The sequence below is a fragment of the Sander vitreus genome, chromosome 16 (assembly GCF_031162955.1).
Source record: "Sander vitreus isolate 19-12246 chromosome 16, sanVit1, whole genome shotgun sequence".
NCBI lineage: Eukaryota > Metazoa > Chordata > Actinopteri > Perciformes > Percidae > Sander > Sander vitreus.
Genome location: NC_135870.1, coordinates 4,193,493 through 4,208,250, shown reverse-complemented (window position 1 = coordinate 4,208,250; position 14,758 = coordinate 4,193,493). Strand labels below are relative to the sequence as shown.

At 41.3% G+C, this 14,758-nt stretch overlaps 1 protein-coding gene across 3 annotated transcripts in view; it reads left to right on the top strand.

Annotated features, from left to right (window-relative positions):
• pi4kaa (phosphatidylinositol 4-kinase, catalytic, alpha a) overlaps nucleotides 1-14,758 on the top strand; it is a 49,562-nt gene that overhangs the window by 23,251 nt on the left and 11,553 nt on the right. For 2 of the 3 annotated variants that reach the window (XR_013503187.1, XM_078270945.1), the window contains exons 29-45: nucleotides 702-821; nucleotides 1,630-1,722; nucleotides 2,639-2,795; nucleotides 4,388-4,515; nucleotides 4,615-4,773; nucleotides 5,498-5,649; nucleotides 5,861-5,968; nucleotides 6,839-7,059; nucleotides 7,895-8,050; nucleotides 8,661-8,740; nucleotides 9,421-9,620; nucleotides 10,403-10,490; nucleotides 10,866-11,033; nucleotides 11,645-11,698; nucleotides 12,168-12,288; nucleotides 13,995-14,124; nucleotides 14,215-14,285. Coding sequence is in view for 2 of the 3 variants with exons in the window: in XM_078270945.1 (XP_078127071.1) it covers nucleotides 702-821; nucleotides 1,630-1,722; nucleotides 2,639-2,795; nucleotides 4,388-4,515; nucleotides 4,615-4,773; nucleotides 5,498-5,649; nucleotides 5,861-5,968; nucleotides 6,839-7,059; nucleotides 7,895-8,050; nucleotides 8,661-8,740; nucleotides 9,421-9,620; nucleotides 10,403-10,490; nucleotides 10,866-11,033; nucleotides 11,645-11,698; nucleotides 12,168-12,288; nucleotides 13,995-14,124; nucleotides 14,215-14,285 (2,206 nt within the window). In the remaining variant the exon portion in view is untranslated. The remainder of the gene's footprint in view (nucleotides 1-701; nucleotides 822-1,629; nucleotides 1,723-2,638; nucleotides 2,796-4,387; nucleotides 4,516-4,614; nucleotides 4,774-5,497; nucleotides 5,650-5,860; nucleotides 5,969-6,838; nucleotides 7,060-7,894; nucleotides 8,051-8,660; nucleotides 8,741-9,420; nucleotides 9,621-10,402; nucleotides 10,491-10,865; nucleotides 11,034-11,644; nucleotides 11,699-12,167; nucleotides 12,289-13,994; nucleotides 14,125-14,214; nucleotides 14,286-14,758) is intronic. The other variant, XM_078270946.1, reaches the window with a different exon arrangement.

Below are 14,758 nucleotides of genomic sequence, written 5' to 3'. Positions count from 1 at the left end.
ATCTACATAAGAGTGACATGACACTGTCATGAACGTGATGTCATGACAAGTTATGGTCATGGTTAGGGTTCATGTGTCATGACTGTGTCACACGTGACAATGTGTGTCATGTCACTCTTATGTAGATACCTTCAAGTAAAGCGTTACCCACTTTTGTATATATTGTTTGAAATGGTCTTTACACTCCGATAGCAATAAATAACTTAATGGGCTCTGAAAAAGGAGCAAAAAAAGATCCGTCATCCGTAGCTGCTGTAATCCTGTAAAAAAAAAAAAAAAAAACGGCCACCAATCACTGCCTCGCTTGGAAAGAACCGATGAAATGCCTCCTTGCCCTCTGCACGTACTCTACCCCTCCCATGTACGAGCCTGAGCTCGGTGCACGTCGTCTCCTGGAGAAGGGAGGAGAAAACTCAACAAAGTTGCCAATGCCACAGTTGATGAGTAAAACGGCGGTCCTTTCTCCGCTCTGCTGTGAAGCAGCGACGCGGCGGTGCTCGTGCACGTCTGTGTGTGTGGGTTGGAGCCATGAGGGCAGGGGGGAGGGGTAAGACGGAGAAATCTTGCTAGCGTTTCAACATTACCAACCCTGCCTTTTAAGTCCTATAAAATACCAAAACCTCCACAAATAATAAATAAAGTTTACATGGTGGACTTAAACGTGGTTTTTAACCACCGATCTTAATGTTGTCTTTTTTCAGGAGTATCTGAACAAACATCAGAACTGGGTGTCGGGTCTCTCCCAGCACACTGGCCTGGCCATGGCCACAGAAAGCATCCTGCACTTCGCTGGTTACAACAGACAGAGCACCACACTGGGGGTACTTCACAAACTGACTTTTCATATGCTTAATGCTTATAAATGCTGCAAAATGAAGATATGCAACCCTTCCAGAAGTTCCAACTGTGTTGATGAAAATATTCAGAAGAACGGTTTACATACAGAAATTAGTAGCCTGGATGCCAGCCGAGCTTAGCCCCGCCCACAACATTTGAGGTCGGGAAGTTCGGTCTGGACTTGATCCGTTGTGGAGCAACTATGTTTGAGGCATTTTCTGTCCTGATTCGGTTGAAACACGCCCCATAATCACAGCCCATTGGAGCTGTATCAGACTCATATTCTGACTAGAATCTGAGTATGACGACATCAGGCTAAGACATTAGCAAAATTGGAGTCATACTTTAACATCTTGTCATTCTGTGCTTGTGCACTGCACGATTTCATAAAATAGACAGCTGAATTTCGACTTCATGAGGCCATTTAGTAGATTTATTTGAAAGGATAGGAGCAGAGGCCAGCGTCCCCTGTGCTCACAATGGTCACGAGGAAAGCCTCAAATTGCTAAATAATTAAAAAAGACATCCCTGATGAACAAAGAACACGCTTATATCAATCCTTTCCATCTCACTACCAGAGAACAGTGGTGACAGTGCTCCCTGTTGCACATCAGCTTCTAAACATCACACTAACATTGTGGTTTCAATAAAGCCATAAGGAACATTTATATACACAATACCTCTAAAAGACAAAAGAACATCACCATAACAGATAGATGAAGACAGCATTGTTTGCATTCCATGTCTGAAAAAGGCTTTATGAAGTAGTAATTCATATGTTTTCTCCTGTAGTCCACTCAGCTGTCTGAGAGGCCAACCTGTGTGAAGAAGGACTACTCCAACTTCATGGCTTCCCTCAACCTCAGGAACAGATTCGCTGGAGAGGTAGTCCCACCAAATCATACCAACTGTTATGGCTATCTGCTCTGCTCTCTGTTATTACCTCTACTGTACACATTCACAAATTAGTTGTCCTCATTTAATTATCATTTTTCTAGTTCAGCCGCAAAGCACCTGTTATCAAAATGAGCTGCAACTTGGATTCTATATGCTTGTAAAAAATGTCAGCAAAATAACACTTTTACATTAGAAATCTGGTTGCTTAGTTGATAAAAACTGTCCCGGTGCACAGTGAAACCCTTTTGGATGGGAAATGCAGTCGTAGCACACACGGAACGCGATGCAGCCCGATCCTGTGGGCATACGTGATGCTACGATGTTTTATGTCTTTTTTTAACCCTCGTGTTGTCTTCCCGTCGACTACGCAGCTTTTTGTCATTCTGGGTCAAGATGGTTTTGGTCCTCTTTTTCAACACTTTTGTGGCTTTTTTTTACGTTTTGAAGCTTTTTTTTCCCAGGGTTTTTTGCGATGTCTGTCGATTTCTTCTTCTTTTTTTTTTTTTTTTTTTTTATCAAGTTTGTCATTTTTTCTGATGTCTCTGTCGATTTAAAAAAAAAAGTTTTTCTTGTTTTTTTCCAACGTTTTTGAAGCATTTTTGTCACTTTTTTTCAACCTTCTTTTTTTTCAAATGCTATAAAATACCCAAATTAATTGAAAGTATTGAACTGATCATTTATTTTACACTAAAGCACGTTGTATGGAACCATCCACGTTATTCTTTTTGGACAATTTGTTGAAAGAAACCCAAAGGAGGGTTAAATAGTTTTGTTGTTTTTTTGTGTCGCCAACTGCAGATCAAATGTCCCCTTGAGGGACATTAAAGCTCTCTGAACTGAACTGAAACTCTGCTTACTAGATAATACGTGTGCTTCTGCTGCTCACATCTTTTCTTGTCTGTAGGTATCGGGTATGATCCACTTCACTCAGGCAGTTCGAGGACATTGCGATCTGAGCCGGATGATGGTCAAGGAGATGGGGGAGGCTTTAGACTCTACGCAGCCGGAAGCTTTCACCGAGTCCATGTTCAAACTGGCCGCATTGCTCATCAGCTCCAAAGGTTTCACTCTTTCTCTGTGCTTTTCTGTGCTACCAACAGGACTTTAAATTCACACCCGCCAAATGTAAAAATGAACTTTGGCTTTTGGCTGGTGATGAATGAAGCAAACAACACTGTGGGCCAGCTGTACGTACATTTGCGAATGTAGCGTTATCAGCGCCATGGCCAACCCGCAGAAAGCGTTAGTACATCTGGCCCTGTGTCTGTTTGAATCGGCAGGCTGTAGAAACGATGTGACAAGTCGTTGCCAGATTAGTCTGTTTTCCGCCAAGAAATTTGGGCGGTTTTGTGTGCGTTTGGCTTGGAAACGTAATCTTTATCTGGCAACACTGCTTGTAGTACTAATCCTACATTCCCCATGAACACTATGTCGTGACGTGTCATACAACCAATGGCTGACGTGTGTGGTATTGATTATGAGCCTACGCTGAAACAGAAAAAAATAGGGGATAGACCGATTATCAGCCCTGGCTGATCATCGGGCCGTTTTGTTGACAGTTTGTGGATAATCTGTATCGACGTTTCATTTGCCTTATAACCGATAAAGTTAATGAATTAAAAGTGTTCTACTTTGGCTCGGCTACAGCTCTGTGTCTGTCCCTCTGCTTCGGTTTCTCTCACCACTGAGTCTGACAAAAAAAACAGTATCGGTCGATCCCTAGAAAGAACAAAACAAACAAACGGAACGGCGCAAAACAAACCAGATGAGCTAAAATGAAGTAGTAACGTTAGTTAGGAAAAAAATAAAGAACAAAATATGTGGAGATATTTTTCAGGAGTTAAGAAACCAGAAGAGCAAAAGAGGAAGGCTGCAGACACAGTGGACAATGAAGATGAGACAGGAAGGGAAAAGAAGAAAACAAGGAAAAAAAGTTAAAGTGCTCATATTATGCTGTTTGGCTTTTTCCCTTTCCTTTATTGTGTCATATGTCTTTTTTGTGCATGTTATAGGTTTACAAAGTGAAAAAGCCCAAAGTCCACCCCCAAAGGGACTTACCATCTCCAACAGAAAACACTGTTCACAAACTGCTCCAAACAGCTCTATTGTAGTCCAGCCTTTACTTCAGAGACAAACGTGGTCACTTTGGAACACACGTTATAATGCTCGCCTAGCTGCTAGCATGGCACGCCCTCATACTCTGCTTCTGACTGGCTAGTAGTCCTTACCTAGTTACTGTCAGGGCACGCCCTCATACTCTGCTTCTGACTGGCTAGTAGTCCTTACCTAGGTACTGTCAGGGCACGCCCTCATACTCTGCTTCTGACTGGCTAGTAGTCCTTACCTAGCTACTGAGCATGTGCGACTCCCAACAAAGATGGAACAGAAGTGAGCTGTCTCACTCTGTAGCTAAAACAGAGAGCTCAACACACAGGGTGAAAAGAGGAGCTGCAGCAATGTGGAGTACAACAAAAATATGGTGCTTTTTGAAAATTAAACCATGTAAACCTATTCTGATATAACCTCTAAATACAATTATGAACCTGAAAATGAGCATAATATGAGCACTTTAATTTAAAGCCCTGGCTACCAAATGCAGTGCTCTTGATTTGTTGTTTGATTGCCGTTGTTTTTTCTCTTGACTGGTTATCAGACTGCGACCCTCAGCTCCTGCACCACCTCTGCTGGTCTCCTCTCAAGATGTTTACAGCGCACGGCATGGAAACAGCTATCGCTTGCTGGGAGTGGCTGCTGGCAGCTCGTGTTGGAGTGGAAGTACCGGTAACATAGATGGGTTTATCATTTTAGTTTTGGATTCCTTGCATTGTCAGTGCATTTGCATTGTATCTATACTATAAATCTCCTCTCTTGGCTACCTAGTTTATGCGAGAGATGGCGGGAGCGTGGCAGATGACCGTGGAGCTTAAGATGGGTTTGTTCTCAGACGCTCAGGTGGAGGCTGATCCTCTGGCTGCATCAGAGGAAAGTCAGCCTGTCCCCTGCCCTCCAGATGTTATCCCGCACCAAATATGGATCGAGGTCAGAGGAAACTACTTGCTCTTATGAATGACTACGTTTACATGCACATAATATTCCAGTTTTAGCCCTTATTTCGAAAAAGACAATATTCCGACTTAGCTGTTTACACGGCTAATGAAAGAGAATATTCCGCTGTTATATTCCCGTTTACATGCAGCTGTGCAAAAAAAGATTTTTTTTTAAAGACCTCTACCGCTGGTGGACTTGTTGGACTGTGCGAACACACCTCCCTCTTTTTCATTCCTTCAACCGCCTTCTTGAAAAGGTCGCCGTTCCAAAATCCAGTTGATATCCAAGTCTTTCGTCATGTTAAAAAGTAGCTGTGTTTCTCCTTACGACCATTTTAGGCATGCATCCTTGCCGCAGCCCTGCAAACTGTCGGCTGGTTGGTTTGTGTCCAACAACCATAGCAACGCACAGAGCTGACCGTAAGCCGTAAACAGGCAAGAGGCCGTAAACTGTCACAAACTGCAGTAAAAACCCTGATTGAGACACATTCGGAATGCGCTGTATACAGAATAATACCGGAATATCCCGCGTCTTCAATTCGAAAATGCTAAATTCGGATTAAGGCCTTATTCTATATCCAAACGGAATATGCTGTTTACATGACCTGTATCTAATTCAGAATATCGTCATATTCTGAATATTAGTGTGCATGTAAACGTACTCAGTCTTCTCCATTTCCATTATCGCCTCACGTGTCTGCCTTTTCCCCCTCCAGTTTCTAGTCCAGAGGTTTGAGATTGCAAAGTATTCCAGCGCAGATCAGGTGGAGATCTTCGGCAGTTTGCTTCAACGATCGATGTCTCTCAACGTCGGGGGGGCTAAGAGTAGCCTCAACCGACACGTCGCTGCCATTGGACCTCGTTTCAGGTACACACACACACACACACACAAACACACACACAGACGACTTAAAGATAATGTATGGTATGTTTTATGATCCCTATGCTTACTTACCTGTCATTTAATGTCGGTTTACCCTTTTAGGGGTCTTCACAATCAGCTTGGTTTTTAAGGAAATGAAAAAGAAGTGTAGAATTTTGCGATGCAGATGTGTTTTATGTGTTTCTCTGTGCTTCAGGCTGCTGACTCTGGGTCTGTCTCTGCTCCACTCTGACGTCCTCACAAATTCAACTGTTAGAAATGTGCTCAGAGAGAAAATCTACTCCACAGCATTTGATTACTTCAGGTACATACATACACACACACACACACACACACACACACACACACACACACACACACGCAAATCTAAGGGTACAACAAACATTTTCATGCAGGGTTGGGTTGGGTTTAGGACTCGACAATCAATTTGTGTAATGTTTTTTCGATTACAATAATTTCGTCTATATAATATCAGACAAAAGTGAGAAAAAAATATCCCAGGGCCTGTTGCTAGTTTTTTTTTTTTCCCAAACAAACCAAAGGAACAAACGATAGAAAGTAGTATAAGTGCTGACTAACAAATATTAGCACGCTACCACGCTAAACTAAGAACATACAAACCGCTTAACATCAACACGTTAGCATTGTCATTGGGAGCATGTTAGCACGCCGACATTAGCATTTAACTCAAAGCACCTCTGTGCCTAAATACAACCTCAAAGAGAATGGTTTAGTAAAAACACCATAAACACCAGGCTAAATCAGTAATTTCACTGGATAACAATGACTATTACTAATATTTATTATTATAACAGTATAAAAACTAATACAGTCCCTTTATGGACTACCAGAATCAAATGAATTGATAATGACAATAATAAATAAATAAAAAATGCATAGCATTGGCGACAGCGACACAGGATATTAAACCTGTTTCTTTGAACCTGTCATTGTTTGTCCTCTGTCACTAACAGACAAGTTTGCAAACACTAACTTGAAGCACTAAAATAGATTTTTATTATTATAATTTTTAGGGGGGCTGAGATGAAATTTAGGAGGCTTGAGCCCCCCCCCCCTAAAAAAGGGTCTAAAATCGCCACTGTAAACACATAATAAAAAAACTAAATAAAACCCAACTATTGATGCTCTAACTCTTTACTGTCCATCTCTCCAGCATCGCTCCAAAGTTCCCCACCCAAGGTGACAAGCAACTCCGCGAGGACATCAGCATCGTAATCCGTTTCTACGCCAGCATCCTGTCCGACAAGAAATACTTGGCAGCGTGCCACTTGGTCCCACCTGGTGAGCTTGGTACTATCCCAGCCCCGAGCACGCTCTCTGCCGGGATATTTGGATCGCTTATCGTGTCCAGCACTTCTCCTCTTTCTATCTTAAGTAAGCCTAAAGCGGTGGAGCTCGGACTGCACTGCAGCAGGGGCATGCTATTACGCGTGTCAAATTTGACGCTGTTTGTCCTCACGTTGCTGCAGATAGATCCTGGTATCGATCTATGTTACAAACCCAGTCTTTTTATGTTTTTTTTATGGCTTTTTTTTTTATCCTCTTTATTTGATCACTCTTGCTCCTACTTTTATCTTACTCCTTATACTTTTGCAATCAATCTCTTTTGTTCTATCCTTAATGTTAAGCAGCTGTGAGGAAAAGCGCAAATTTGTCTGCTGCGTTAAGATGCATGATTATTCATCATGTCAGCCCCACCCGTCTGCCTCTCTCCTCGATTGGTCAACGTGGTATCAAAAGAAGAAACTACAAGTTAAAAAACTTGTTCCAACCCAGAAAATCTTCTCCTCTTCATTCTCGACGACCCCGAGAAAAGACATTCTCATACACATCGAAGCGCTTCAGGTAGACGAGTCCTCTAACCGCTGATCCTGGATCAGATTAATCTACCTTCAGCCCCTCTGTGCATTAACAAGACAAAATAATATCTGACCCAGTATCGGTGGTTCAAGTGCAAACTCTACCTCCATGTAAATGCCGCTGGTTTTCCCTGCTTTCAAAATGCATGACCATCACAACAAGCAGAGGACTGACTCATGCAGCTCATTCGCTCTTCCAAATCTCCCTCACCATCGATCATATTGTGGATGTTTTTCGCTGTTTATACATCATAACAAGACACCTGTGCTTTCTCTTGTTCAGGATTTCCTGTATGAGTTTGTTTCTGCTCGTGTCTTGGTCACGCTAAATCTTTTTGTTATGTGAACAGATAATCAGGACCCGTCCCTGAACAGTCTGTCAGTGATGAACGCCGCCGACCTCAGGAGCAACATGGACTCCAGCGCTCGCTCCCAGCAGAGCAGCCAGGGATGGATCAACACCTACCCGCTGTCTAGTGGCATGTCCACCACATCCAAGAAATCAGGTACTGCTTACAGTCAGCATGTCACAGTGGAAGGAATCAGTGTGTGGAACAATGTTAAAAGGGAAACCAAAAAAATCTCAAACAAACATTATTTAAAAAATAAATAATAATAAACTATTGAAGCAAATATGTTGAGTACATACAGTAAAATGTGTTAATTCTGTTTTTGTTCTGTTCTTTTGTGACTGGGTTGAGGGGGGAAGGGAAGAGTTTTTTTTTAATTAAAGGTGCTCTAAGCGATGTTGGGTGACATTACTTCTTGTTGACGTTCAAAGTATTTTCAAACAAAACGAAGACTAGCTCGCTCCTCCCTCCTCCTCATCCCGTTCCGTCCCTTCTGTGCTTCAGCACACAAAAAGTGGTTGATGTGAAATGCATACTGGGGCACTTTTCTACCCCAAGGTGACACAAGTCATCTCCCAAAATATCTTTGATAAAACGCACAAGAGTAAGAACACTCCCGCTCGGCCAGATTCAGACAGTTCCTGGGCTGTAAACAGTGATATTTCCCAATTCTTTGAGAACACAAATGCACACAAGAACACAGATGGAGAAACGCTTAAAAACCTAAACTGACACATGGTTTGACTGTCTCTTCTTTACGTCCTAGGATTGTCCAAGAAGAGCAACAGAGGGACGCAGCTCCACAAATACTACATGAAACGCAGGACTCTGTTGCTGGCTTTGCTGGTGAGGGCTAAGATAATGAATTGTCATTTTTTGTTTGTTTTTTTTCTTTTCTTTTTTCTTTATTATCATTCTTATTGCAGTTCAACAAGGACATGACAGGTTGTTCATTTCAAGGAGACATTCTTACATTGAACATATTGACACCACTAACAAACACTGATACAATTAAAAAAAAAAGAAGAAAAAAAAGGATAATTATAATAAAAAATACAAATATATATATATATATATATATATATATATATATATATATATATATATATAAAAAAAACACACACAAAGGCGAAGGGAAGGGAGTGACCACTGTCTACAGGACCATCACTGCAGTATGGTTAACACTACTGCCTATACATTACGGAACTAACATACATATCCACAAATGAAAAATAAATAAATAAAATATAAAGCATGTCTCTGCTCATTCTACTGGGAGTCAGGCAATGTGATTTGTTCCCTAACATAATCTAAGAAAGGTCCCCATATATTATTGTACTTATTTGCTGATCCTTTCAAAGAGTATCTCATTCTTTCAAGTTTGAGAAAATAAAGGGCATCTTTGATCCAGTGTGTAAATGTTGAGGGTTTGCTGTCTTTCCTTTTTATCTTTTCTGGTTTTAAACCTACAGCTCTTTATCTTCATGCTCTCCTCTTTCCCTCCGTGTCCTCTCTTGTCTCTCCAGGCCAGTGAGATCGAGCGCTTGACGACGTGGTACAACCCCCTCTCCACTCAGGAACTGGCCATCGCCACGGAGCAGTCGGTGGAGACCAGCATCGCCAACTGGAGGTCCAAATACATCAGTCTGACAGAGAAACAGTGGAAGGACAACGTCAACCTGGCCTGGGGTATCGCACCCTACCTGGCTATGCAGTTACCAACCAGGTTATCACTCTCTCTCTCACTCTGTTTGTGTAATACATTTCCCAAATACTTCTTAAAGGTGCAGTAAGCGATGCTGCGCAAAGATTGTTGATATTTGAACTCAACTGCCAAACAAATACAATATCGTCACGATACTTATGTCACGATACGACATATTGCAATATTATGCAATATTTTGCAATTTATTACCTTTTTTCCAACTTCAAATTTTTCCCAATTTCAAATGATGTCCCCAAAAGGAAACGTTGTCAACATCTGTTTTATCTAAAAAGATACATTTCTCTGTTTGCTCACTTAAAATGTATTGCTGTAAAATGGAATTGTCAAGCAGACAAAAATGACCAACGCATATATAATAATAGGCACGTCCACATGACACAAGCCTTCCGTGATTGCGCTAGGAACGGGGGTAAGGAAACACCAACAGCGAAGAATTGATGGCTGACAATTATGAAAGAAATATTTTTAATGGAAAGACTGACACACAAACTGAGACGACAAGAAACACAACCGGAAATGGGAAAAATGGACGACACTGGACTAAAACAATAGCAAACGGAAACATTACTCTCGCGAGGTTGTAAAATGTGAAGGCAATCCCAAAGCAGATTTCCTTTTGTTTTGTTTGCTAGTGTTTGTGACTTTGTTCTTTCATTTATTTATGTCAATAAAGATTTAAGTTGGGGGGGGGGGGGAGAAGAAGAAGAAGAAGAAAAAGCTTTTACAGAGAAAATAACAGCCAGACTGTAGAATTTATGTTTATTTCTAACTTTGGTTTCCAGATTTAAGAATGACGCCATTGTTGCTGAAGTGACCAGGTTGGTGCGACTGGACCCCGGAGCTGTCAGTGATGTTCCTGAGGCCGTCAAGGTAAGATCACATACACATCGTAAATCCAGCAGTGTTTCCCCTATCATTGTTTTTTGGGGGGGGGGGGGCAGCATCCGCTCCGCTAACGGTCCTCATACATTACACGTTTAATGTAGCCAAAGTCGCGCAACCGTAACGTCCCAACACCCCCTGGAAAATCCATTGGGGAAACACTGTCCAGTATACATAAAGTATACATTACCAGTGACCTTCTTTCACCACTGTCCATAGTTTGCTCAGAGTGGGTCAATAATAGATGTTAATTATTGAAAACGATTTATGCATTGCAATATTCAGGTTCAGAGCTTTGGACATTTTGAATATAGTTCCTAATACATTTTTTTATATTTTCTTTCCCTATTTTGTACCCCCTAGTTCCTGGTGACGTGGCACACTATTGACGCCGACTCTCCTGAGCTGAGCCACATCCTGTGCTGGGCTCCAGCAGACCCGCCCACTGGTCTGTCCTACTTCAGCAGCATGTACCCTCCTCATCCTCTCACGGCTCAGTACGGGGTTAAAGTGCTGCGCTCCTTTCCTCCAGTAAGTCTCATGGGATTTTTGGGAAAATCGCAGCTCTGCTTTCTTGTAATTCAAGTTAGTTTTTATTATTTTCAAACATGGTGCAGAAACCGCTTAGGTGGTACAAAATGTGGAAAATACAGGTCAGATAGAGAGATGGCATATCAATAAAGGCAAAGTCAAAGGGGTTTAAGAGAAAATGAAAATACAATTGTACATGGCTGTTACCTGACACATGAGGAGAGAAGGAAAAGACAAAAAATAATAATATAAAAGAATATATGTAACTTATATACATATTCATAGATATAGACATACAGTACATGTACACGTATACACATATTGATAATAGTGCACTAGGTAATCACAGCTCTCTCTCTTTTTTTCTTTTTTTAAAAGATTATTTTTGGGGCATTTTTAAGCCTTTATTTTGACAGGACAGCTGAAGACATGAAAGGGGAGAGAGAGGGGGGATGACATGCAGCAAAGGGCCGCAGGTCGGAGTCGAACCCGGGCCCACTGCGTCGAGGAGTTAACCTCTATATATGGGGGCCTTGCTCTACCAACTGAGCTATCCGGGCGCCCAATCATAGCTCTCTTAACATTACATTTTTTGTTTTTTCTCTTCTTAGGATGCCATCTTGTTCTACATTCCTCAGATTGTTCAGGCTCTCCGTTATGACAAGGTAAACACGAACGACAAGAGCTTTAACGCTTAGTTAAACGGAAGTGAATCAGCAACTTTTGATAATGATTTAACCCTCCTGTTGTCTTCGAGTCAAATTTGACCCGTTTACAAAAACTTTCTATATCAGAACTATGAAAAAAGTGACAAATGTTGGAAAAAGCTACGATGCAGGAAAAAAATCGACAAAAACATTTTTTTGATGGAAAAATTGACAAAAAAACCATCAAAAACATCGTCAAAGGTGACATAAACTTGTTAAAAAAGTGGAAACAAAACATCGGAAAAAGTGACAAACAAATTGGAATAAAATCGACAAAAACCTTGAGAAAAGTGTAGAAAAAGAACAACAAAATGTTGAAATTTCGACCCAGAAAAACACAAAGTTGCATGGTCGACGGGAAGACAACACGGGTTAATCGTCATTTATGAAGCGGTAGTGATAAACGCTGCCACCCTGTCCTGCTCAGATGGGTTATGTGAGAGAGTACATCCTGTGGGCGGCCCAGAAGTCTCAGCTTCTCGCCCACCAGTTCATCTGGAACATGAAGACCAACATCTTCATGGACGAGGAGGGACACCAGAAAGACCGTGAGTAGAGACTCACTAAATCACAGTCAACTCCAATGGTTCCACTGTGAGCGAGAGCAGCAGTGGTATTAATTAGATTGATCACATAGGGCCCTGATATGAGGATGGAAATAAGTTTGAGCACCGGGAATTTAAATCTTAGTATTTTCTAGGAGTTCAAAACTGTCTGCTCCCTTTTCCTGAGAAAGTACTGGTAGGAACCTGGTGTGCATACGTACTGAAACCTAACCAAACCTTATTAAGAAAGACCCGTTCCAGCTTCCATTATTTCAGTAATATAACTTGATTAGAGCTGCAAAGATTATATGATTATAAATTAATCAGTTCGATCCCTGGCCCTGCAGTCCCATGTCGAAGGGGCCTTGGGCAAGACACTGAACCCTGAATTTCTCTCGAAATCAAACATTTATAGTTAAAAGAATGACGTATGTATAACAGGGATGTTATATTTTTTAAAGTGCTCATATTATGCTGATTTTCAGGTTCAAAAATGTATTTAGAGGTTATATCAGAATAGGTTTACATGGTTTGAATTTAAAAAAACACCATATTTTTGTTGTACTGCACATTGCTGCAGCTCCTCTTTTCACCCTGTGTGTTGAGCTCTCTGTTTTAGCTACAGAGTGAGACCTCTCACTTCTGTAACATCTTTGTTGGGAGTCGCACATGCTCAGTAGCTAGGTAAGGACTACTAGCCAGTCAGAAGCAGAGTATGATGACGTGCCACGCTAGCAGCTAGGCGAGCATTATAACGTGTGTTCCAAAGTGACCACGTTTGTCTCTGAAGTAAAGGCTGGACTACAATAGAGCTGTTTGGAGCAGTTTGTGAACAGTGTTTTCTGTTGGAGATGGTAAGTCCCTTTGGGGTGGACTTTGGGCTTTTTCACTTTGTAAACCTATAATGTGCACAAAAAAGATATATAACACAATAAAGGAAAGGGGAAAAAGCCAAACAGCATAATATGAGCACTTTAAATCATCTGAAACCTCCTTCAGTAGCACTCAGGTTAATGCAGCTGATGTGTGGTACATTACAAACTCTGTCCTCATTTGCCTCATTTTATTTCTTGTCATTGACATCTAAAATTGCATTTTCATGAGTTAACTATTTATTCAGTCATTCCATTTCTTCATTAACATACACATGACGAATATCTTTTTTCGTCTGTACTCAAATATTTTCTGGCTACTGTAAAATGATGTAGTCTATATCGACGTTTCATTTCCGGGATTGTTCATGTCCCTTATTTCGGCCGGATGTCCGTCCCCTTCCTCTTCCTTTGTGTTGGCGTTCTAACCTCCGGTGGATTTCTGAGGACTATGGTTAACTGCTCCTCAGATCTCTGCAGGGTAAATCCAGACAGCTAGCTAGACTATCTGTCCAATCTGACTTTTCTGTTGCACGACTAAAACAACTTTTGAACGTACACATGTTCCACCAAAACAAGTTTTGATTGGTTTAAAGAAATGCCAATAAACCAGAGTATGTTTTTCTCCCATCCCGGTATGCTATGTGGACTGGCCAGACCCTCCTCCGCAGCGCTGTGGAGGAAGGTCTGGCAATGCAAGACTAAAAATGATGTAATATATTTTCCTTTTAATGTGTAATTATATTGTCTGCCTTATGGGAAAACCCTTCTCAGGCCTAATTCAATCAAATGAAGTTGATGTGATCACATTTCTTCCTGCCTCATTAATGTGTGTAGCTGACATCGGGGAGCTGTTGGAGCAGATGGTGGAGGAGATCACCGGTTCTCTGTTGGGTCCGGCCAAAGACTTCTACCAGAGAGAGTTTGACTTCTTCAACAAGATCACCAACGTGTCCGCCATTCTTAAGTAAATCCATCACCATTACTTTACAAAATCATTAGCGAACAAGTGAATGTTTTGGTGTCATTTAAAGTCTGATTTCTCTTTATTTTCCAGGCCGGTTCCAAAGGGAGAGGAGAGAAAAAGAGCCTGTCTCAAAGCTCTGTCGGATATCAAAGTCCAGTCAGGTAACGCACTCTTCCATGTAGGCACGGGCCGGTATGAGATTCTGACGGTTTGATAACCTTTAACAAAAAGATCACGCTTTCACGGTATTGCAATTACAGCTTTAAAATGTATTATTTTGAAATGTCTGGGTAAGAAAACAACTTTTCGGGGCGACCTGTAGCTCACCCAGTAACAAAAAAACGGCCACTAACACCTTTTATATTCTCTTATATTGTGTTAAAGGGTTTTTTTCAACCTGGACCCTATTTTCCTATGTTTTTGTGTCTAAGTGACTGATGGGAACAACAACAATAGAGAGATAGACCTTTAAAACCTCTTTGAGACCTTTCTATTTTACCAGAAACCGCTCTGAAGTCGCTAGCGCTAAACCCACCAGACTCCATTTAAAAAAAGCAATACTTTTAGCGTGTATAGAGCCAACGTATTTTCACATGTAAATCGGTAAACTATGTGTTTCTTTCAACCAAAACTA